General features: G+C 39.5%; 1 protein-coding gene across 2 annotated transcripts in view; it reads left to right on the forward strand.

The window, feature by feature from the left end:
* The window catches only part of Chn1 (chimerin 1), a 140,090-nt gene that overhangs the window by 35,472 nt on the left and 78,756 nt on the right, over positions 1-25,862 (forward strand). For both annotated transcript variants that reach the window (XM_075984863.1, XM_075984865.1), the window contains exons 2-5: positions 4,528-4,566; positions 8,582-8,637; positions 13,436-13,467; positions 16,391-16,504. In XM_075984863.1, the coding sequence (XP_075840978.1) occupies positions 4,528-4,566; positions 8,582-8,637; positions 13,436-13,467; positions 16,391-16,504 (241 nt within the window). The remainder of the gene's footprint in view (positions 1-4,527; positions 4,567-8,581; positions 8,638-13,435; positions 13,468-16,390; positions 16,505-25,862) is intronic.

The raw sequence follows: 25,862 nt of genomic DNA on the forward strand, positions 1-25,862 counted from the left end.
TGAGTTCTGGGAAGCAAGCTCAGGTTGTCAGACTTGCTTGGCAAGTGCTTTTAGTTGTAAATCTGGGTTTGTTATTTTTCAATGAAATGAAATAAAATATACTATCAAAATTTCTGTTTTTATCTTTTATGAGTATCATTACTCATAGTTGGATATCCCAGTTCCTTAAAAGGTTGATATCCAAAATACTCCAAAATTCAGCAATTTTAAAAAACTATCATGATGCCAGCCATGAAAATTCATGTGACAGGTTGTAGTCAAAGCAGATGCTGTAAACATTATGTAAGATCACATTTAGTTGAGCATAGGGTATATATGAAACATCATGATGTTTGTGTTTAGACTTGTCTTATCCCCAAGACAGCTTACTGCGAGTATGTCAGTGTTCCATGTCTGAGAAGATCTGAACTGAAGCACTTCTGAAGATCCCAAGCATTTGGGATCCTCAACTTAAATCAATAAATATTAGCAGCTTTTTTAGAATTCAGATTTCTAAAGCCAGAAAGGTTGTCAGGCAGTGGTTTATAAGGCTTAAACTGTTTTCAGAAACAGACTAACAGGAAGATGGAGTCTTATTATGTAGTAAAGGTATTTCCCAATTGTAATTGTTTAGTTTAATTTCCAGCTCTTGGCATTTTGGTCATGTTTAGTCACTTAGCCTTTGTCTGCAGCCCCCACCACTACCATTTCGAGTACTGACAGTGTTCCTGCACAGAACCATACCCTTTGCTTTTGATTATTATAAAGAATATTGCAGTGATGATGCTTATCAGTATTATTTAAAACTTGACTTTTACAGTAAGCTAGAAATACAGAAACTGCCTTCCAAGATAAGCAGAAAGAGCTAGTAGGCCTGTCACATGACCTCAGGGTTAAGCAGACTCCTTTGCCTTTTAGTCAGTGCTCCAGATAGTAAGTGATTCAGCCTCTCCCTGCAGGCTTTGAACCCCAAGAGGCCTCTTTAGTCTCAGGGTTCCTCTTCCAAAGGCCAGAGAGATGGCTGCAGTTTAATAGAACACCACTTCCCCTTCTTGTCTCTGTTTCGGTTGGTGTGTGCGTGCACACACATGTGGTCCGTGGTGTGCACATAGTGATCAGAGGGCAACTCAGGAGTCAGGTCTCTCTTTTTGTCATTGGTGTCCATGAGTCAAACGGATGTTTTCAGGCTTGCTGTCATTTGTTTGTTTATTTCCTTGTTATTATTTGCTAGAATTAAAGACGAACTCTGCCATCTTGGTTGATAACTACTTGTATAACTCTGATAGGATGCTGTCAGACCATGGCCAAGGCCACTGCAGCGACTCCAGTGAAGGTCAAGATTGCAAGTATTTGGTTCCCTCTTTGACTTCACAGTGTAGTATGCCAGGAGACTGAGGTCAAGATCCAGCCTCTTCCTTAGGCTGTGTCAGCTCTGTCCTTCCTAATAAGCGTAAAGGTCTTTTGTGGGGCTCTTAATTACTATTTTTCAATTAATATTTCTTTTTACTTAAAATATTTTATATTTTATTATTAATTAAATTGGTTCTTTGACAGTTTTATACATGTATTTTTTATTTTTGAAATTAAAATATAATTATGCCAATTAATACTTACAGACTAGTTTTCTTTAAGAATGAATGCCTCTTCTTATTAGTGGGGCTTGATGTGGGTGGCTTTTGTGTGACACAGCTCTTTAATTTTGAACTTCAGAAATCAATTTTTTTCGTCATGTTTGTTTTTAAGACAAGGTTTCCCTGTGTAGCCCTGACTGTCCTGGAACTTGCTCTGTAGACCAGGCTGGCCTTGAAGTCAGATATGCGCCTACCTTTGCCTCCTGAGTGTTGGGATTAAAGTCATGTACCACCACTGCCCAGCCAGAAATAAATGTTTGAGGTGTTTTTTTTTTTCTTATAGGAGTTTAGGGTCCCAGATGATTGCTGTCCCTGAGTTTGACAATAATTCTGTAGATGGAGAGGTTGTGTAATAGGTTAGAGGGATTAAACTCTCTCTAGGGCACTGGTTAGCATTGTGAACTATCCTCAGTCAGCATGGGAAGTGGGGGGCGCCTCCCCAAGTAAGTCAGCAAGTGGGCAGTGATTGGTGCAGTATAGGACTTCTGATTGGTTGTTATGAAAGTTTTATGGATGGTAGACATGGAAGCTGTGTTGTGATCAGCATAAATATAATCCTTCATTTATATGCCACATGTCTTCCTAGTTCTATAACTAGACTATTGAGCTCAATCTATGAATCAACTGGGAGGAAGCCTTCTAAGCTCTCACTGATATTCAAACAGGAGGCCAATAAAAGCCTTCTCCTTAGTGGTCTTTTCTTGCTTGTGATCTTTGTGGGTGGTCGGCAGGCTTAGGTGCTAAGGACAAAAGGAGGGAGGGGGGCAATTGTGACAGTGCTAACAGGTGGGACAGCAGCTGTTGCAGCAGAAACTTGACAGAAAATTCCAGAGAGCAGAAACCGCAGGGAGCTAAGGAGATGAGAAAAGGAAGGATGCTGAAGATGTGTGGCGGGGAAGGGGTGGGGGGGGGGAGGGGGAGGACAGACTGTGAAGAGATGAGGATGTGAAGCTGTGGGCCCTAGTGGCTTAGAATTCCAGGGAGCTACCAAGAAAGAAGAGCCAAAGAGTTCTGATACTCAAGGCCCACGAGCTGTAACACAAGCCTTGTAGGAGCTGAGGGTCACAATCAGGGTGTAGAGCCACACCACAGATCATTCCTGCCTCTGTCACTGGTAGCTGTGTGCTGCGCATTGGTTGTTAGTATAGGGTCGCTAACAGACAGCCTAGAGCAGTAGCTTCTGAGTTTCCTCACTGTGATACCAAGTGCAAGGTAGGGACTGGATAACTTCCAGTCTCCTCGTTCACTAAAGACCATCAGAACCCACACTTGCCAGCATGAGCTATTTCATGGAAAGCGTGTGTAAGTTTATCCCAGGTAGGAGATATGCTTGGCGCAGGGTCAGGACAAATAAAAAAGCGGAGCTCCTGCTCTCCTGTCTCCTGAGAGGGCACATAGTTGTCCTTCATGGTGTGACTGTCTACAGGGAAGAGGAGCGTTTCCTGTCTAGACACTCAGGACTTCTCCACATATCCTTTGGGCCATTGGTACCTTTGTGGTTGGTTAGCTGGTACCACCCAAAAACTGCATTCTCAATTTCATTGCTACTCTCTGGGCAGCCCAAGGCAAGCCCAGATTATTTCCTGGGAGCTAAAGGCAAAAGCCATATTTCTCCTTGAGTGGAATGACTGTAAATTGAAGAGGCTATAAAACAGGTTAGAAGGATCCAACTTCCCCTAGGGCACTGGGACAGGGGTTAAGTCCTCATAAACATTGGGAACTGTAGAGGACTCTGCTTATAGTTCAGATACACGGGGATGCGTTTCGACATAGCACATTAAGGCTTTGTCTTGTCTAATTTTTTATTATCATTTTTAAATTTTAATTTACTTTTTTTTGAGACAGGGTAGCACTATCTAGCCTTGGCTAGCCTGGAACTTGCTATTCTGACAAGGCTGGCCTCAAACTCTTAAAGAGATTTGTCTGCCTCTGCCTCAGGAGTGCTAGGATTAAAGGTTGGGAATTGAGAGCTGGATGTTTTGATTCTGTGATCATTTTACTGAAGTGTCAGGTTTACCCTCAATAAACTTTCCAGGATTTTTCTTGCCTCCCTGGGAACAGGATCTCCTAATGGGTTCATTTTAGATGTCAGTAGAGCCAGGTGATGTGACTGCCGCATCTTTCCACACCAGAACTGTTTTGTCTGTTCCTTTGACTCCATAGTCTTGCAGAGGCTTTGGCTGGCAAACAACTCCTTAGCTGTCCATGGTCAGTGAGAATCTAGAGCACACTTGGCTCTTTGCCTTTCTGTAATTTATCTTCTCTTCACATGCCTGGATTTCCAGCTCCTTCCACTGCATCCTGAAACTCAAATAGAGTGAGAGAAATGGATTGAAGAGCAGATGTTCACATCCTGTTTGCTGTTGGTCCCTGGGGACATGCTCTTCCATGGGAGCGATTCTCATTTCCTGGTTTTCACTGTCCAGGACATTTGACCACAAGGATTTGTTCCTGCACTCTCCTCTCTTCATGTTAGTGATTAGCTAGCTCTACAAGAGTCCCCAGAATTAGTGGGGGAAAGCAGAGACATCTGTGAAGGTTAGCATCATGGAGTCAGCTGAATTGGAAAGGAAAAAGTCTAATAATATGAGGAATTTTGGGGGTGAAATAAGCACTAAGCCTAAACATGGTTTTATTGACTACTACTTGATGGATATAAGAAATGATTATGAGAAGTCAGAATCAACTGTTTTTTTTATGTTGTACAACTGAGTAGACACAATAACTTTCTTTTAAATTTTTTAAAAACAGTATTTTAAGGAAGTAAGGATCAAAGCTAAAAAAAAATCTTCACATTTTAGTGCCTAGCACTAAGACAGATAGAACATAGCTAGTATATGTACCATGTTAGTTAATGATTGAAGCATCTTATTTAAGTAATATTCAGTAATATTAACTTGGTAATCTATTCTTTCAGATACGGATGAATACAGACCTCCCGTTTGGAAATCTTACTGTAAGTATACAAATAAATTTTATTGTGTAGATTTTAGTGTTTTTGTAAGTAATGTAAATATTCACAACAAAGTTTGGGATTAATATAAAAGGGATATTTGTGGTGAATGTGTTTCTACAAAGCTCTGTGTGGTTTACTGTCTGGAGAGCAACTCACCTGTTTTCGTGTACAGAATCCCATGTAGATGATTTGTTTGAACAGCCGATAAAGCTAATGCATGGAGAAACTAATAATTTGAGCAATTTAATTATTCTGATCTCAATTCTTTATGTGACAAAAGGAATATATATATGATAAATGTGGGGGTCTATCTTAAAAGAATTTAAGTCAGTAAAAGAAGGTAAAAAAATTATTTAAAAGTGCTTTCTCAAAATATAAAAGGTGTGTGTGTTTGTGTAGCTGACAATTCTGTTGACAGTTTTGGATTAAAAGTGAATTCAGAATCTTTCTTTGATATGACTTATATCTGGTTATTTAAAAAAAGCTTCTGAAAATTTAATCAGAATCTATACTTCACTTTTTTGTATGTGCTTTTTAAACTTAAGTGGGTGATTTACTGTCAGATGTTGCTGTATGTGTCGGGTTTTGGTGGGATAATCTTTTCACAGTGTCTATAGGAAACATTATTCACTGTGATTCTTTAGAAATAGTTACATTTTATTCACTTGCATTGGTTGTGTGTGTGTCTGCGTGTGTGCACGTGTTGTGGTGTAGTATGCATATAGAAGTCAGAGGACAGTTTGTGGGAGTTGATTCTCTCCTCCTGTGCGGGTTGCTGGCCTCTGCCACCCTCTGAGCTATCATACTGTCTCTTACCGAAAGTTTGAGACAGTTATTTTTCCTCTGTTCTGTGCGTTTTCCTCTTCGGGAATAATTAAACTTATAAAAACACAGAAACAAAAAAACCTGAAAATTATAAACCAATAGGGGAACGGAATTGTGTTTAGTGCCCTTCTTAAACAAACATAAGCATGGCAGTCAGCAAGTGAGTGCCGCGTGTGCTGGGAGGAGCAGTCGGGGGGGAGGTGGATGTGCCTCGTGGGGAGCAGCTCAGAACTGGCTGTTTTGTTGTTGCCACGGACCACTCTGAACCTGCTGCTGTCACAGCTGAGGGTTGTGTCTTAAGAGAAATGGGAATTTCCTGTTGCTTTTATTGTTGAAACAAATTTAAACCGAAAGCAAACAAACCATATCTGAGCTGATTTTGACTTTAAGATACTAATTTGTGATCTCTGAATTTGTTGTTATTGCTAGGGACTGAGAATTTTATTAATAATTCTATAAGCATTGACACTTCTAATATACGTTAAGTTCTATACTTGTCTATCCTGTCATCTTGAATTTAGCTAAAAACTCCCCACAAATAAGTTAATGATTGCCAATTTTAACTCAGTTATGTTTCAATTCAAATTATCAGAAGTTCTAAACTAAGGGAAAATGACTGAATTAATTAGACCTTTTATTTTGGAAGAGAGCAGGCATACAGTCTTGCTATGTATGTAGGCTTGACTAACTTGGTACTCATTATGTAGCCCAGATTGGACTTGAACTCATAATAATCCTCCTGCTTCAGTCTTACGAGCTTTGGATTTATAGATTTGTGCCACCACACTTGGCTTGTGTGTGTAGTTATTATTATTTTGTTCCTGTTCTGTTTTTGTTTTTTGTTTTTTGAGACACAGTTTCTCTATGTAGCCCTGGCTGACTTGGATCTTGCTCTGTAGTCCTGGCTGACCTAGAACTCAGAGATCCATCTGCCTCTGCCTCCTGAGTGCTGGGATTAAAGGAGTGTGCCACCACCACCTGCCAGTTTGTATATAATTTTTTAATGAAACTTTTCACAGGTGTACTGTGAATATAAACCTGCTGTATTTGACTATCAAATGTCCATATACATATAGATTTTGCATATTACTTCAGGAGGTGTTTTATCTAGAGACTTTTCTCCAAGTAATAGAACCATGCCATTTTGGGCTATTAGAAGTACTGAAAGAAAATGAAAATAAGTATACACAATTTATTGTTAGGAAAAACACAGGGGTGAAACCATCCCAGTTCTTTTGTGTGATGTTGTCACCCCTTTATTTTTATTGGCTTATCTTACTGTTTACTTACTAGATAGGCAGATGTTTACTAATTATAACAGAAACTTCAGTCTGTGTGCGTGGGGTCACATTTACTTTGGTTCTAATGGTACTTTTTTAATCTTCTTGACTGTGGCTCAGTTGCCATAATTGGAGTTTTATAGGTGACGGTACTTTCTGTAACATTTATTTGACAAAGAAGACAACATTATAGACAAAAGTAGAGTTGTGAACTGGATTTTAACCTTGTCATTATGCTTACCACTAAGGAGCCATGGGCATGACTGTCTCACATGGCGTTTGTCTCCTTGTAGGTGGAGACATAGAGCTCTCTCTGAGTGATGCACACATCCTCCGTGTCAGGCCCAGTGATTTCAGTGTTCTTTCCTTTCTTCTGCATGTCAGAATTATCCCCCTCACATCCTCCCTTTAGTCTGTAGGTTCACAGGCCACAGGAGTACTTTAGATGAAGTAAGGTATGTTTCAGGACTGACCATTTGGAATTGATAATCAAGTGATACGCTCTTCCTTGGGGAAGACTGTTCCCCACTGCTCTCACCATTCCTTAGCTGCCTGTACTCAGTTCCTGTTACATCATGGCATTATGCAGGTACTATATCCTACTGATGAACTCGAAATGCATCCAGAATCAGACATTATTGTAGTAAGCTTCATATTTTAGTATTAATTATCAACATATAATGCTCTTTATGATATGCTTCCTGTCCAGCAGGGATTATTGTGAATGTTTCATGTGTAGTTAAGTAGCAGTAGAGAACACCAATGTGTTCTGTATTTGTTCTAACTATATGTGTTTATATTATCTAATTGTATATATTCACATATATTTCCATGATATATATAAATTACAATGGCCAGAGATGGAACCTATAAAATGATACTTCATTCAAATGACTCATGCATTGTCTGAAGTCCTAGATTTCTGGATAGTTTGATGATGTTGACAAACTATGAAGTATTGCAGTATTAATTTAAGTTCATTTACCTATGAGTGCACTTTTAGAAACAGGAAAAAAGCAATCTCAAGAGATGAACTCCCTTCCTCTGACAGCCACGATTCTGTAATTTAAAATCTAGTGTAAGACTGGAAAAGGTCGTGCTCTCAGTTCAGATCTCATGCATCCTTCGGCCAGGTGCCTCAGTGTCCCATTCTTTCTTGTGCTGACTCTGCCCATATTGAGTAAGTCCTAGGAACTTGGTCTCTGAAAGTTTGTTTTTAAGGAGATTATATTTGAAAATAGATGTTTGCGATAAAAGTAAGGAGAAAAATAGTGCGTATTGTAACTTCTGACCTATAACTCCTTATTTTAGTCTCGTGCTTGACAGTAATGTGCTTTAAGCAGTGAAGTACTACTGGTTTATATTAGGAAAAACAAAGAGTGGATTATAGAGAAGAGTGTAAAAATTATAGTACCAACTTATTCTAGAACAGTGCTTATCAGCTGCGACCCTTTAATGCAGTTTCTCATGTTGTGACCCCAACCAGAAAATCATTTTCATTACGACTTTTAACTGTAATTTTGCTACTGTTACGAATTGTAATGTAAATGTCTGTGTTTCCTGATGGTATTAAGCAATCCCTGTGAAATGGTGGTTTGACCCTCAAAGGGGTTGTGATCTACAGGTTGAGAACAGGTTCTAGAAGATGTTTGTCTGGATTATGATTATATACAGCCTTGATTGTTCTATAAGATATTTGTGTGGATTATGATTTTTCTGCTTGTGTTCTCCTAAAATTTGATAACTTTTAATTTGGTTGACAGTCTTTGTTTTGTTCATAACAAATTTATATTTAGCAACAAAAAGGATATAACTGTTTTCTTATAAGTTAAAAAAAAGGCAATTTATTCTAGTATGTTCCTAAATCCTGTATAAGGGAAAATAACACTTTGATGTCTACCTTCTTGTAGTGTACCAGCTGCAGCAGGAAGCCCCTCATCCTCGAAGGATCACCTGTACTCGTGAGGTGGGTGTGACGCATACCGCACAGCATATGCCCTTTCCTTCCTCTGTTTCCCAAGACTGACCTTCCTTGGAGGCTTGTCTGGGGGTATAGCCATTCACTCTGGTTCATTGTATTAGTGGTCTCATGGGACATGTATGCTGTTTATAACATTATATAAAACATGTTTGTATAGTTTTAAATTATTTTAATTTTCTTTAGCTAATTACAGGTTGTTCTTACATTTTAAAATTCCAGCCAGGCAGTGGTGGCACAGCCCAGCACTCAGGAGGCAGAGGCAGGCAGATCTCTGAATTTGAGGCCAACCTGGTCTACAGAGCAAGTTCTAAGACAGACTCCAAAGCTACAAAGAAACCCTGTTGAAAAAACAAACAAACAAAAGTTTTATCCTTATTTATTATAATGAACTTGAAAATTTCATTGTAGAATTATTGAATTATTTCTTTTATTAAAAGATTTAAATCATAATGATAATGTAAAAAGTGAACAAAAATTGAGCCAGATATGTGACCTTTAATCCCAACACATGGAAGGCAGAGGCAGGCAGACCTCTGAGTACCAGACCTCCCTGTCTACATAACAAGTTATACACAAACACACATGCAAACAAATACACACACACAAAACGTAGAAAGAGGGGGCTGGATATGGGTCGATGCCATGTAAATACATTGTATACATGTATGAAATTACAAAAAAGTAAAAAGAGAAAGCACTTCAACAAATTAAACAAGCAACATGGAAAATTACCTAGGAAAGGTATTTTCGTATAATATGAAAAGATGCAAACAGCCTACTCCAAATACCCACACAAAAAGCTCACAGAAAAATCATGGAGTCGATTTTGTGTTGGCCAACTACTCTTGGGCATGGGTCCTGTCCTGAATGCGGTTGGTATACTTAGTGAAGAAAACTGACTTTCCCTGTGCCAGTAGGTAGCCATTGCAAGTAGCTTCTTGGATGGGGTGGGACAGTGTCCACTTCCACTCTCAGTGCTGGGGTCTTGTCTTGTTTGAACCTGTGCTAGTCTTGTGCATGTTGCTCAGTCCCTGTGAGTTCATATGTGTATCAGCCTCGTGTCTGGGAGACACTGCTTTCTTGGAGTCATTCACACCCCTGGGTCTTAAAAGATCTTTCAGCTTCCTCTTCTGAATGGACTTAAGGGGATGTATATAACGATGGCATCTCTCACTCTCTGCACACTGTCCAGTTGTGGGTCTCTGTGCTAATTAACATCTACTACAAGAAGCAGCTTCTCTGTTGAGAGTTGAACAAGACACTGATCTCTGGGTATAGAAATGTATCATAAGGTGTTATTTTTATGGCTATATTCCTTTTGCAATATAATATGTGAATGTTAGCTTTTATTCTGTATATTTGTGTGTTTATCTAAATAACCACAGTTTAAACCAGTGTTTAAATAGCTAGTAAGGGACCTGGGGGACAGGGAAGGGATCTTCCAAAGGAGGTGAAATATAGTGTTCCAAAGAGATACAGGGAAAACTAGAATAGAATTAAATCAGGATGGGTACGGGAGAGTAGGGTAAAAAAGGGAATTTGGGAAGCGACAGCTAACACTAAAGACATTTGAAAAGCCATATGGAAACTTACTAATGTAGAAGCTTCCTAAAGTATATGCATATATGAAAGAAATTTAAATGGAGACACCATATAAGGGGCAAGACAATGCTCCAACCAGACAGACATATTATGCCACCAAGTAAAACCTCCAGTGCCAAGAATGGGCTGCATCTTGTTGCCAAAGGACTCCCATAAACTCTCCCAAACATCAAAAGTTATTGCCTTCTACCCCCAGACGACAAGGCCCTATTGCTGACAATTCCGTTTATATCATCAGACATGGATAACTTGAGCTGGTACCCAACTAGAAGCTTCACCTTAACTGCCCAAAGTAGCTTAACCTCAACTGACTAATGTTTATGATGCTAGAAGGTACTTTGCATGCTACCGGAGGAGAAAAGTAATTATCATTATTACCCTTTGACCTATAGCAGTGACCACATGTAAGATATGTTGATCTAGTAATATCACATATGTTATGGGAATAGGTGACCACTTTTTATTTATTTGTTTATTTTGGATTTCTCTGTATAGATTTGAAGCCTGTCTTGGAACTCCTGTCACTGCCTCCTGAGTGCTGGGATTAAAGACTTGAGCCACCACAGCCTGGCCACTTTTTTTAAAAAATTGAATTTAATTTCACTCCATGATGTAGTACCCATACCTGATACTGCTAAAGTGTTCAAGACCTGAGACTAGACATTTATGTTTTTATTCCTTCCATCGATTAACCAGTATTCTCCGAGGGACTGCTTTCTGCTAGATCCTCAGAATTCAAGTCAAAGCAATATCTCTCTCCCAGAAGAATCTAGAGTCTCCATAGGGAGTGGAGCAGATTAGCCAATAGGACCAATTGGCTAATGTATCTGGTGTTTGTGAGGTTTTTTTTTTTGGTTGGTTTTTGTTTTGTTTTGTTTTGTGTTTTTGTTTTGCCCCTTGCAGGAAAGTTGTAGTAGAGAGGCAAAAGATCTATCTATATAGGCAAAAAATAATAAAAAATGTTTTATGTCCTAAATATAGAGTTTAAACCTTGTCCTTGTAGTCATAGAAGTAAAGGTATTTTAGGCACTAAAGCATATTAGGCTAGAGCACGTGGCTGCAGTGTGGAAGGTGGGTTAGGAAGGTAGATGGACATTTGAAGGCAAACAGACTGTGGTGCGGGACAGTTGTCTATATTCTGTCAATTATGTTCTAATAAACACTGATTGGCCAGTAGCCAGGCAGGAAGTATAGGCAGAACAACCAGACAGGAAGTAGAGGTGAGTCAATGGAACAGGAGAATTCTGGGAAGGAGGAAGACCATTCCTCCCCAGTCCCGTCCCAACCACAGAACAAGGAAGATGTGATTGTCCTGCTGCAAAAGATACCAAGCCACGTGGCTAACACAGATAAGAATAATGGGTTAATATAAGTTGTAAGAGTTAATAAGAAGCCTGAGCTAATGGGCCAATCAGTTTATAACTAAAGTAGACCTCTGTGTGACTTCTTTGGGACCTAACGACTGTGGGAACTGGGCAGGACAGAAAACCTCAGTCAACAGACTGTTTTATGAGTTTGTTGTCGTACTTCTCAGGATGCATGGAAGGACCTATATCACTATTTGGCTATTAATAGGAATCCCAGTATTAATTTGATCTCTACCACTTGGACAGACAGTATCTTTAATAACAAGTGTAACTTTCCCTGCTACTCAGTTTCCTCTTGTATCATACAGTCCAGCACCTGTGCTACTTGGTGCCTGTCCAAAGGAAATGAATTCATTATGTTAAGACATATCTACACTCTGATGTTTTGCTGTATTAGTCACAGTGGCTAGTCAGTGGATGATGCAATACTATATTTCACACCAAACATAGCCTTTAAAAGAAGCAAGTCCTATTACTTGCAACATCATGGATGAACCTGGAGTGCATTATATTAAGTGAAATAAGCCAGGCAGAGAAAGTCAAACAGTCATAATCTCACTCTGTAGAATCTAGACCGCTCAGCGCAGAGGACCACAGTGTGCGTAGGAGTTATAGATGCTGGAGTGGCTGGTTACTGGAAAGGTGTTGGTTAAGAATACAGTATTTCAGTTCAAATAGAATACTTTGGGAGTACAGCTTTTAAATATGTGAGGTAATGCATGTTAATTATTTTAGCCATTCCACAATGTACATGTGGTGTGGGAAGTCCTTCTGTATATGTGTTGCTTTTATTGGCTAAGGAATAAAGAATCTGTCTGGCCTGTGATAAAGTAGAGTAGAGCTAGGTGGGAAAACGAAACTGAACTCTGGGAGAAAGGAGGCAGAGTCAGAGAGATGTCATGTAGCTATCCTTAGGCCATTTGCTTCTCCTGTACTTTTCTTTTTCTCCTTGCTTAACAAACTACCTATGGCAACAAAACTGTTTTATTGTGTTTCTCACCTTTACATTGTATTCTCAGAATTGGACAGTTTTGGTTTTAATTCAGTGATGTCTCCTGCATATAAAAATAGGTATGGGGCTGACAAGATGGCTCGGGGTAAAGGCACCTGCTGATGACCTGAGTTCAAGACCTGAGACCCACATGATAGAAGGAGAGAGCCACCTCCTGCAAGTTGTCCTCTGACTTCTCTGCTCATGGTGGAGCATTCACCCCTCTCCTCCCCTCCCCCAGACGCACAAGCACAAATAATGGAAATAATTTTCTTAGAAAATGAAAAATGCCTATCCCATGTTTTCTTTTCACTATTTCTGGAATGAATTGAGTGATTTCCCTCTATTCCCTCAGAATCTGTGCTTCTAGATATGTCACATGCTAGGAAATGCTGTGGCCAGAGAAACTGATGGAAGCAGAAGGTTGATGCATGTTAAGATGTTTGTGACCAAATGGAGAATATAGAGCGATAGGGAGGGAGAGTGCTGGGGAGGGTGGGAAAAAAACCACCATCTGTTGTGACACTGTTATGACATTAAGTTTTTTGGATATTTTATTCTTTGAATAAGTGGTTATCTTTTCTAATTTATTAGCGTCTAGAAACAAAAGATAGTTTAGTTTTACTGTTTACACACACAGAAACAGGTATAGAGAGATAAAAGATCTAATCCAGTTAACTGATAAACTTACAGTCCATCTTCTGCCTGTTATTATTACTCAGATCTCTTGATATGTGTTAGTTTATCGTATGGAAATGGTGTTGGCTTACATTGTGTATGTTTAGATTTTCATAAGTATTCATTGTTCTTCCTTTTTCTGTAGGTAGAAAACAGACCAAAGTATTACGGAAGAGAGTAAGTATGGATTATCAGAAAATACCTTGTAGGTTTATATGTGTAAAAGATACAGGTAAATGCATGCTTTTGGAAAAATACAGGATAAAAGAAATATTCTAGTTTGGTGGGATCCATTTCTCTTTATCTGATTACAGGTATAATTCTTACAGGTCTAAAATGGAAAATAAAGGCCACTATTAAAAGAAAATGCCATGACAAAGTAAATATGCTACAATGTTAAAGAAACAAGAAGCAAGCCATGTAAATGATTACTCATAGATTAATATCAAGAAAGTGTATATATTTATGTACTAATACAATAAAACATACAAATAGATTCAGTGGGTTCAGACATTTTATTACATATATTGCCCCCTTTTTTCTAGTTTTCAATATTATGTAGTCTCTTTCCAAAAAAAGTGATTCATGTTATCCAGAGACATATTAAAAAATTTTGTACATTACCTTCTGAAGATGTCTTCTTAATGCTATTTATTAGGATAGAGCATCACTGTGAAGTCCTGCTTCCTTCTGTGGTGGAATTTCTGGCATGTGCCCATGCAGCAGTCCCCTTTCAGGTTTTACAGAATTTATATCTGTGCATATACATTTGCAGCTAGAATTTTCTGCTTAATATTGATAATGAGCATTATAACATTTTTAAAATTGACTTCGTTTTAGTTCTATGTTTGGGCAATAGGCTATACTAAAAATTATTCAAAATGTTGTTTTAATGTCTAAATTCTTAATTTTTCTTATTATTGAGAAATAGTAATATAGCACTTTGAACAAAAGAGTAAAAAAAATCACACCCCCTCCCTTTTTCGTTTTTCGTTTTGTTTTGTTCTTGGTTTTGTTTTTCGTGACAGGGTTTCTCTATGTAGCTTTGGAGCCTGTCCTGGAACTTGCTATGTAGATCAGGCTGACCTCGAACTCACAGAGATCTGCCTGCTTCTGCCTCCTGAGTGCTAGGATTAAAGGCGTGGGCAATCACCGGAAAGCAGATCAGTCATTCTTAACCTTCCTAATACCGTTACCCCTTGGTCCAGTTTTTGTTGCTACATCATAACTGTAATCCTGCTACTGTCACGAACTGTAATGTAAATATCTATGCTTTCCAATGGTCTCAGGCAACCCCTGTGAAAGGGTTATTCAGCCCCCAAGGGGTTGCTCGTCACATGTTGAGAACCACTGCTCCAGATAAAAATCTTTGTTTTTCATTGGGGTAATATCAAATAACAATGTATACAGCAAGTATTTATAAATTATTTACAATTCCAGGTGTGTCTTTTTAGTCTTGGAATGGTCCATAGGCAGCCTGCCTGTACACTGAAGTGAGAATGATCACATAGCTGAGAACCTGCCCTTTCAGTCTTAAGAGTTACTCAGTTGCTCTCTCATCAGGAGAACTGGACACAGAAGTGGATCAGGTTTTCGGCTGGAGATTATGGGTTAGGGAGGATTATTCTCTAATGCAAATAGTAACTCTCAGAACCTCTCACTGCACACCATTTAAAGGGATACAAATATTGGACCACTTGGTATGAATCCTTTTAAGGTTCTTTAAATTTCATTATTAAAGTGTGTTCCATAATTTGAATTTGATTGCCTTTTAAGGTAATCGATCTTTGTTTTAAACAGCTAGCACATTTTGCCAACTTGATTCACTGATGGCATGGTGCATACAAAGTGCAGACAAGGGCATCACAGAACAAGTCGTGAAGACCCATTGCGATGTCAGAGGTTGTCTATTCATATCTTATTACTTAGTTATTTTTCAGTAATTTTTAATTCCTTAATGATTTCTAGGAACTATGATTTTTTTCCCCTTAGGAAAATGAATGGGAGACATAGGCAAGTTTGTGTGTGGCCTGTGTTACCTTTTTTGTTGTTGTTGTTTTGAAGACAGGGTTTCTCTGTAACAGCTCTGGCTGTCCTGGAAATCACTCTGTAGACCAGGCTGGCCTCAATTTCGCAGAGATCCTCCTGCCTCTGCTGGGATTAAAAATGTGTGCCACCACCGCCCGGTTTGTGTAGTGTTTCATTTATGTCTCCTCTTCTGGATGAGACTCAGTCTCCCAGGAGTCTGCTGGGATTCAGGTCCTTTTCTGATAGTTTGTCCTTAGGTAGATAAAGAGAGCTCAGAAAGACTTTTCCTGGTACTGGCTGTTGTCTCGTGCTGTCAGAAGAAGATAACATACTAAAGCAACACATTTGGGGTGGCGTGGCCTGTACTCCTTTATAGTCTTTGAGTTCTAAAAGGACATGGCATATGACTTCACGAACTGAAAGTCCTCATACAGGGGTACAGTGATTCCATACTTTAGATGTTTGCTACCACTGCTGCTTTACTTTCTGTGCTCTGTATCGGGTTGTTGTAAACGAATCTTTCCATAAAAGATGCATTTATTATTTGTGTTTATTCTTCCTTTTTTTTCTTTGTTAATGAAAGATAGGGTTTGGACAGGAAGCCAAAGCAAGTGCTGTTGCTTGTGGTCTGAGTATTCAGCAATGCACATTAAGCACATTATTGGGTGATCATGCCAATTAAAGACAGCCAGGGGCCTGGGAAGTTGCCAGCATAGACTTCCAGCCAGAAGCTTGGATCATAGCACCAACTGGGAAGAAGAAATGAGATAAATTCTGTGGATTATTCTTTAGCAAGCCCATATGGTCAAATGGTTACAGGTGTTGGATCCTGCCTTAGATGGATGTTGATTTTGCTCCCTGGCTGGGAACTAGACTCAGTAGCTACTTTGGTGCTGTTCTTATCACAGAGAAGCTGGCCAGGGGCCAGACCCATAGAATCGCAAGCACAGTTAAACTCAAGTGCTTCCTTCCACGGTGTAACTGAAAGCAACAGGTGAGGGAGAGGCCACGTTTTGTCCTGTTATATTAAAAACTGTGGAGAGCCAGGTCTCTGACTGACTTTTTCCCATAGGTTTCATGGCATGATCTCTAGAGAAGAGACTGACCAGCTCTTGAGTGTGGCTGAGGGGAGCTACCTCATCCGGGAGAGCCAGCGACAGCCGGGAACATACACTTTGGCTTTAAGGTTGGTCCTGGACCTAAAATTATAACTGTGCTTCATTTTAAATCTTCTTAATAGAGGACTTTAAAGACATCCAGCAAGTAATTGAATTGGTTCTTGCTTTCTTGGGGCCTAATTACCATTTTAATAGCTTTGAGACCCTTTAAAAACTGTCCGTGAATGGTAACCCTCGGGGAGTAAGGATTCAGACACTTTAAAGCATGTTTGTTATAGTTGCTTCCTTCTGTCATTCCCTTGCTCTCTGTCTTGCTGGGTTAGCTTCCATCTATTTCTCAAATAAGGAAAGATACCAAAAGAAGTTCTTTGTAACTGATAAACCTAAAGCCAATGTCATTTCTTAAGTTGTATTTTAGTTGAAGTAACTTTTCTTGAACTCTTGGCTCTTCTCTACGATTTTGGCTGTTCCTAGCTGAAGTGTGGTGCCTAGAAACAAGTATTTCCATTGGCCCTGCACTCAGATCAGTCATAGGGGCAGAAAGACAGTAACATGGCTGTTCACTTGGCTTTCCTTGTGCCAGACTTCTAAGTGTACTTAATCTTCAAGACGATTCTCTGCATTATTATTTTCACTTTACAGTTGAAGAAACAGAGAGGGCCTGGAGGTTGATTAACATTGCCAACCATGGTCACACATGCAGTAAATTGTGCTAGTATTTTAAGTTCATCAGATTTAGAGTGTGCTTTTAAATACTGCCTTCCTGCCTGCCCCAAGGCTCAGAGTAACGGCTTGTTGTCTTTGTCCCTTTCTTCCTGGGTTATCCACACTGTCCCTTTGAGGAGACTAAAGAGCTAGGGTAACTTCCTAAGGAAGTGGTGAAGAAGCCATAGCTCACAGAAGGTAGAAAGATGCCAGGGCTTTAGCCTGACTCTTTCTTCAGCTGCCTCGCCTCTATGAGTGAGCATAGAGTTCATTCTCATCCATAGACGAGGATCAATTCATCTTTCTGATAACTTGACTGATAGAATTCAGTATTATTTCATACTGAATTCTGAGTCCTCTGTATTCTTGGAAAGAAGAATTTCTCATAGTATTTGTGGAACTTTGCCTTTTGATACAAATTATGACATATTACTCTCCTTTCAACTACTTGTGTTGCTTATTAATTTTAATTGTGGTATATAGGGGAAGGTATCTATTTTGGCAACCCAAATATCTTTGTTTATTTACGTACCCATTTTACCAGACTGATTTGTAGAAAAATCACAGAATTACAGAAGTTTACTTTTCCAATTTTCTGGTTTTGTTTCTACTTTCTCTGCTTTGGGGGACCTCAAACACAAGACCTGTGCATCAGTCAGCTGCATCTGCAGGATTTTTTTGTTTTGTTTTTTTCTGTTTGTTTGTTTGTTTTTCGGGACAGGGTTTCTCTGAGAAGCTTTTTGGAGCCTGTCCTGGAGCTTGTTCTGCAGACCAGGCTGGCTGACCTTGAGCTCACAGAGATCCCCGGCCTCTGTTTCTTGCATCTGCAGTTTTTGAGGTCAGTTTCTTTGTCTTTCTATTCTTTAACTTTATACCAGAATTCTGCACCACTGAATTTCCATATGTGGCAGTCACGTGATTGTCTAGGATAAATGAGCCTTGATGTAACAGCCAATGGACCAGGGTATCTTGGAAGGAGAAAGAACAAAATTCTGCTCCTTTGGCTGCCGTTTCCTTGTTTCTCTCTAAGATCATGTGTAAGTTCTAAGATGTCAGTAGCTTGAACTCAGTTTTACTCTCATCTTAGGGTGCAGTCATTGTGTAGTTTCCCCGGACTCCAGACCATCAAATATTCAAGGACCACAGATTTGATTTGGAGTAAAGTAACCCCCTGACTGCCCAAGTCTTCCTGCTCCTCACCTTTCTGCCCTGTCATTCAACTTCTTTGCCATCCATCGAGATTAGAGAGCAGTTGGACATTAGTTTGAAGGGAGTGATGGGTTGTTTTTCTTTGTTTTGATTTTTTAAGACAGGGTTTTTTGGTGCAACCTTGACTGTCCTGGAACCCACTCTGTAGACTAGGCTGGCCTCGAGCTCAGATTATCTGCCTGCCTGTCTCCTGAATGCTGAGGTTAAAAACATGCGCCACTACTCCAGAGTGTTTTTAATTGAAAAGTCTTGAAGAACCTATAGTCTGTCTTTTGTTACTGAAAATAATTTTTTTCATTACATGATTCTTACATGGAAAGAAACACTGAGTAAAGAAAGCTGTGGGTGAGGGTAGTAGAAGGAATTCATGAAGGTGTATTTTTAGTAATTTATGCATTGAAATATAACAGTCTTCACATTTTAAACTAGATGTATGGCAGGGTACTGTTAGGAAAAATATGAAATAGAAGTTGTATTGAAATGTGTTATTATTACCTCTTACTCCCACTGCAACTGATAATTCTCCCAATTCATGTCAGTTTGTCTTGTTTTTAACATAGTGTACGATCTATTTGTGGTAAATGGCTTATCTAGTTCATAGCCATCTGTGTTCATTGTGCATTTGTTGTGTTGGCCAAGGACTCTCTAAAAATGAACAGATCTTACACCTCAGGGTCCTCAGTAGGTCCATCAAGACCAATATGTTCAAAACCGAGCTCAGTGCTTTCCTTCCAGATAGCCTATGTCTCCATCCCCCTCCTTAGCTGGCAATACTGTTATCCAGTCTGTTTTTACAAAATCTACAAGTTGTTTTGTTTTTTTTCTCTTAGGTTTTAGGTCCTTGCAGCATTTATTTGCTCCTACCTTTTCTTACAGCACACACTAAATCTTTTCATCTTTTTAAATTGTTTTTATTGATCTGTTATAAGGAGGGGGGGCCCTTGTTACAAGGGAGAGGCAGCCCCTTTGTTTGTCCTGGCCACCCGGCTAGCTTACACCTGAAATAACCACACAGAAATTGTATTCACAAAACACTGCTTAGCCCATTAGCTCTAGTTTCTTATAGACTAATTCTTACATCTTAATTTAACCCATTTCTATTAATCTGTGTATCGCCATGTGACTGTGACTTACCGGCAAGATTCTAACCAGTGTCCATCTCAGGCAGAAGATCCTTGGTGTCTCTCACTCTGCCCTTCTTCCCAAAATTCAGTTCTGTCTTCTCTGCCTACCTAAGTTCTGCCCTCTCAGGCCCAAAGCAGTTTCTTTATTCATTACTCAATGAAAGCAACACATAAACAGAGGAACCTCCTTACTCCCCCCCTCCCCCTTCCCTCCTCTTCTACTCTCTCCCATGGTCCCCATGCTCCCAGTTTACTCAGGAGATCTTGTATTTTTCTAAATCCCACGTAGTTTAGACCCATGTATGTCGCTCTTAGGGTCCTTATTGTTGTCTAGGTTCTCTGGGATTGTGAATTGTAGGCTGGTTTTCTTTGCCTTATGTCTAAAGCCACTTATGAGTGAGTACATATGATATTTGTCTTTCTGGATCTTCATTCTCTCACTCAATATGATGTTTTCTAGGGATCTCTCCATTTTCTCACAAATTTCAAGGTGTCATTGTTTTCTTCTGTGTAGTACTCCATTAGCACACACTGAATCTTACAGCAAATATATAGTTTGCCTTTAAAATAAGTTTATTATTTTTAACATAAACTTCAAAAATTTGGTTTTATAATTTTCCTTTAGTGTTCTGGATCTATATCTTTTTTTGTTTAGTTGGTTTTTGGTTTTTTTCGAGACAGGGTTTTTCTGTGTAACACTACTGACTGTCCTGGAACTAGCTTTGTAGACCAGGCTGGCCTTGAACTCACTAAGACCCACTGCCTCTGCCTCCCAAGTGCTGGAATTGAAAGTGTGTACCACTACCGCCTGGCCTGACTTTTTCTATTTTATACCTTTGCATAGATCTCCAAAGCCTTAGATACTGTACTTTATTACCTAGTAACCAAGAGGAATTTCTATTTGTGTATTTCATATAGCCAAGCCAGTTCTATCTCTTGGGTGTTTTCAGAAGTTACCTTTTCAATTTTATGCAATTGCTTGGATTGGTAAATGTGTGAGGATCTCCTGAGACCAGCTTTGTCTCCATAAATGATCATCCTGAAATCTCGTATAGTTGTCAGGAGTATAGACTGGCTGGGGAGACTGAGGCAGAAGGATTATTCAGGTCCAGTAGTTCAAGGCCAGCCTGGCCAATAAAGTAGGGCCTAGTCTCCAGTGATTAGTAAGATTGTAGAGGTGATAGGACACAGGACTGAGAAAACATTGCTTCCTTTCATTGGCATCTCTTGTACTTCCTTCCCCAAGGGTCTCTGCAAGTAATGTAGGGTATGGCGTAGTGTCCAGATGTTCCCATGGTTGTAGTTGCCATAGTAAAAAGGAGGGGAGCTGCTCCATTGAGTTCATAGCTTCAGATAAGGAAAATGTGCTGTTTGGTACTCACTGTGATCTGCCTGTTTCCCAGTGTTTTGGAGGCTTCCTGTGTGTTAATTTGACGTTTGGATTAATTACAGTTTAAGGAAGTAAACATGAAGTAATATAATGTAACTTAAGAATTTCAGCTGAAAACATGCTTTTCTAGTGATTTTCATAATTTTAAGACATATTTTTTTCTTAGTGCTGGAAATCAAACCTAGGGCTTTATAGTGACCACTGAAATACCCCATCAGTTCAGGAACTAATTTTTAAAACACATACTTCACTGGTCAGGGGAGATTTTTCAGTTGCCAAACACGTAGACCAGTGTGGTTTACACTGAATTCCAGGCCACCCAGCGCTACATATTAAAACTTGTCACATACACAATCACATGCACACATGCACACACGCTAGGCTTGGTAAACACTCCTGTATTCCCAGTGCTGGGAAGGCAGAGACAGCTCTCTGATTAGCCAACCTAGCCTGCTTGGTGAGACTCTGTCTCAAAGAAACAGTCCTTATAGGTGGTACTTATAAGGACAGCCTTAAAAGTTGTCCTCTGGCATACAGAAACACACAGAATATATACCATAAGCTTTGTACCTCTCTAGAAGAAAACTTGTCAAGTTCAGTTTGAACGTTTCCTCTCGGGCTTTCACTTCCCTGGTCTTGCGCATGCTCTCCAGGCATTGTGCCAGTGAGCAGCTCCCACCCCAATGCTCTGCTGTTTCTGATCTGTTGTTTAACCTGTCCTACTGAGTTTGTCATTTCAAGTACTGTGCTAGATTATTTGGTTCTAAATTTTCATCCACACCTTGAGTCTAGTGAAGTAGAAAGGTCTGGAAGATATGGAGAGCTAATGAGAGTAATCACATGAAGTGACTGTTCAGATAGCAAGCACCTGCTCTCTCTTTGCTGTCACTGCCTGATAAACTCTCAACACTTATGGGTGTCTGCACAGTCGCAGCCTGTTTACCATTCTAGAAGCAGTGGATCTGGGAGAATGGAGACGCAAGTCTCATGCAATAACTAACTTTATTCAGAGCATCAGACAGTCTGTATCTTTTTTTTTAGAATTATTTATTTATTTATTAAGCATTCAATGCTGGCAAGGAAGGCACCAGGTCTTATTACAGATGGTTGTGAGCCACCATGTGGTTGCTGGGAAATGAACTTGGGACCTCCAGAAGAGCAGCCAGTGCTCTTACCCTCTGAGCCATCTCTCCAGCCCCCGACAGTCTGTATCTTGAGGGTTAAGAAAGATCACCTGAGTATATAATCACAAGGGCAAGCTGTGTGTGGCACAAACAAGTTTTTCCTTAGAGGCATAGAAACAACATCAAGTTGTAATGAGGAGTCTGCAGTGAACTCATTGCTACCTCTATACTTTTAAGGGCCATGAAAGCACATTTCAAGAACAATTCCAGCTGGGCAGTGGTGGCACACGCCTGTAATTCCAGCACTCAGGAGACCGAGGCAGGTGGATCTCCATGGGTTCGAGACCAGCCTGGTCTACAAAGGAAGTTCCAGGACAGTCAGAGCTGTTGCACAGAGAAATCCTGTCTCCAAAAACCAAACAACAATAAAAAAGAACAATTCCATGTTGTTGAAGAAACTGGGCTCATAAGACTCTTGCTTTTTTTTTTTTTTTTGAGTTTTCTCACACTCAGAATTCTACTCATAGGACTCCATCCTTCGACCATGTTCCAGCAGCAACCCACTTCAACTTAAACAAAAAAAAAAAAAAACAACTTGTCTTTTATTTGAGAAATTCTATTTTTATTGAAATTGGGTAAATGTGAGAAGCTGTTTATAACTCAACAAATGTATTACTCATAGTTTATGCCAATAGCTATTTATGTTCTCACCCCGAGTAACTAAAGTGTGCAGACAGGTAAGATTACTGCTGAACATTATTCTTGTTGTTGTTCCCCTGAGCCAAACATTTAATTCAGGGCACACTTGCCTGGATTCTGTCCAAGAATTTTCTTGGAAATAGCAAACACAAAATAACAACAAAACCCCAAGAAACATATAACAGTGTCAGATATTTAACCAGATACGGGATTAAATCTGGTGTGATGGTCGCTGGGTTCTGTTACTGTGTTCCCTCTGATATAATGAATGCCTTGTTAGCAGTAGCTTTAGCCTCTGAGTTTAATTTTACTTAGGAGAAAAATCTTAAGTATATGTTTACAATAAGGAATAAGGCCAAATGAATCATTTAAAATGAATAGATTGAAAAACAAAAGGAAGATCAGAGAAAATAAGAAGTTAAGATTTTAAAAATTCTATTACAAAATAATGGCTCTCCCTGCTAGAACTTTTCAAATAAAATGATACTGCACATTTGAAGTCTGACAGACTTGGGCTCGGGTTATCTTCCTGTTTTATATATGTGTGTATATGTATATGAACATATGTATATATTTATGCATTAATATACACATTAATTATATATATATATATATATTTACCTTTGAAGTTTGAGTTCCTGGTTTGTAAAACAAGAGTAACAGACATGCTACTTTTCAGAAGAGGTGATTTTAAACTCTATTATCCTTCTTTGCAGAATTTTGATTTCTATCAGTTGAGATGCTTTTACCTCTAAGTATCTGATCCTCAAAATCAGATACTTATCACAGCTCTACTGGCTTCAGTGTGAAATGATTTAAGGAAATACCATTAGTGCTACAGACGTGTAATGATGGCTTGGATGTCAGTACGCTTGTGGTGTAACAAAGGACTTGTGATCCCGTTTTTGTTAATGGATAATCAGCTTCACTATAAGGTTAGGTTTACTTGGGTAATTGCCATACCAGAGTTGTGTGCTTCCCTTTTTATCCCCAGTGAGAGTATATCCAGGAGTCTTTCCTGTATTTGCAGTGTGCAAGCTTCCCTTCAGGATGGTAAGATGAATTCAGGTCAAGCCGACCCAGACCAGAGCCTGGAGTATCTGCAGAGAAGTCCAAATAGACCCTGAGTGCCTGTCTAGCTAGGACCTGTTCCTGGTACCCTGAGTGCCTGTCTAGCTAGGACCTGTTCCTGGTACCCTGAGTGCCTGTCTAGCTAGGACCTGTTCCTGGTACCCTGAGTGCCTGTCTAGCTAGGACCTGTTCCTGGTACCCTGAGTGCCTGTCTAGCTAGGACCTGTTCCTGGTACCGTGTAGTGCCTCTTCTGGAAGAGGACTATTGTAGGGAACTGAGTGAGCACATAAAATGTAGGGTTTGGTTTGGTTTGGCTTTGTAGGGGGGATGGGAAATGGATACCAGTAAGTACAGCTTGGTAGGCTGTAGCCATTAAGGGAGTTCTTGTTAGGCACTGAGGATTGACCCATAGCATAATTCTCAAAACTTAAAGTCCTCAGTGCTGGGGATTGGACCCATCTGTAAAGTGCTTGCTGGACAAACATGGGGGGGGGCCTGTGTTTGGAGATCCTGAACTCATGTAAGAAGCTAGGCACAGCAGATATACCTTAGCCCTGGCACTGACTGGAGCCAGGCAGAGCTGGGGCACACTGACCAGCCAGTATAGCTGAACTGATAGGCTGCATTCAGTGAGTGAAGAAAGGAGACATTTCAGGCAGCTCCAGATATGATGGCTCTGGCCTCCATGGGCATACCCACATAAGACACAAACACATAATTAAAAATAATTTAAAATTTTTAAAAAGAAAAGGTGGAAAAATATTAAAATGAGCATTTGGGAAGGAAGGAAGTGGCCATGACACTAATGTGTAAAACAACATGGAATGTTTGGTGTTGAGGCAGATATGGATCAGGGGTACAGGAAACAGAGCAGTAAAAGTCAGGATGCTGTGGTAACTCACACTGAGAATTTATTTTTCCTCTAAGAAATGGTAGCCATTGAAGGTTTCTAGTAGAGACCTTAGCTTGCAGTTTAATCAAAGCAATAAGAATGTTGAGTGATTGGGCAGCAGAGTCAGGCAGATCTCTGTGCATTCAAGACCAGCCTGGTCTACAGAGTTAGTTCCAGAAAAGCCAGTGCTACACAGTGAAACCCTGTCTAAAAAATAAAGAAAAAAAGAAAGAGAAAAAAGGAGGGACGTTGAGTGGAATGAGTATCTGTAACTTTGTCCACAATTACTGGGGATGTGGAGTGTTGATGATGTAGCCCAGGATGCCATGTATGCCAGGCAACGTTGACCACGCCCCAAGCATGTATATGTGGCTTGGCCTTGCTGGAGATGAAGCCCACAGTCTAGAAAATTAATTTACTAAGCAGTTTTCATTTGGTTATAAAGATCTTTAAAAGGGTTTCTTAATAACTTATAGATTTACTTTGAGAAGATGTGTTAAACTCCAAATTTGGCAACTCCAGAAATATTTCTGTTAATCTGAGTCATTTTAGCATCTCTAAATTGGGAGAAGAACACGATGTCATATGTGCAGGAGTCTTGATAATTCTCCAAATCTGGATTCAGACCGTCCCAGGACAGATTTGGACATGTGCCAGAAGATGCTCAGAGCCGCAGTGCTTGCTACTTCCTCATTTGTGTCATGTACCAAGATGGGAATTATTTGGAAATTTTTAAATAATGGAAAACAAGATTTTAAGACCAAAAAGCATGTTTAGACAAATTATATTTTCTTTTAAAATACATCACACTTCTTATTTGATAAATTCTGAAGCATATATAGCCTATGTTAATCTGAAAAATAAAATTATACAGCACAGTATGTGTAGCATCATCCTACTTATGTAAAATTATGTATCTGTGGTGCATATGTAAGTAGAGTTGTCTAAGAGAATAATCACAAAAATATCCAGGGTTTAGCTGAGCATTGAACTTAAAGATGGTTTTTATTTTGTACCTTTTAAGTTCATTGATTTTGTTTTCACCAACTTTGTATATCATTTCCTAATCAGAAAAAAATCAATGGGGCTGTTTTCTTTTTAGAAAAAAATAATATTAATTATAACCTTACGCAAAAATGAAAGTCAGTATATCTTAAATATATGAGGATTATAATAAACTTACCAACTTCAGTGATTGATCAGAAGAATGT

The sequence above is a fragment of the Microtus pennsylvanicus genome, chromosome 9, assembly GCF_037038515.1.
Source record: "Microtus pennsylvanicus isolate mMicPen1 chromosome 9, mMicPen1.hap1, whole genome shotgun sequence".
Classification (NCBI taxonomy): Eukaryota; Metazoa; Chordata; class Mammalia; order Rodentia; family Cricetidae; genus Microtus; species Microtus pennsylvanicus.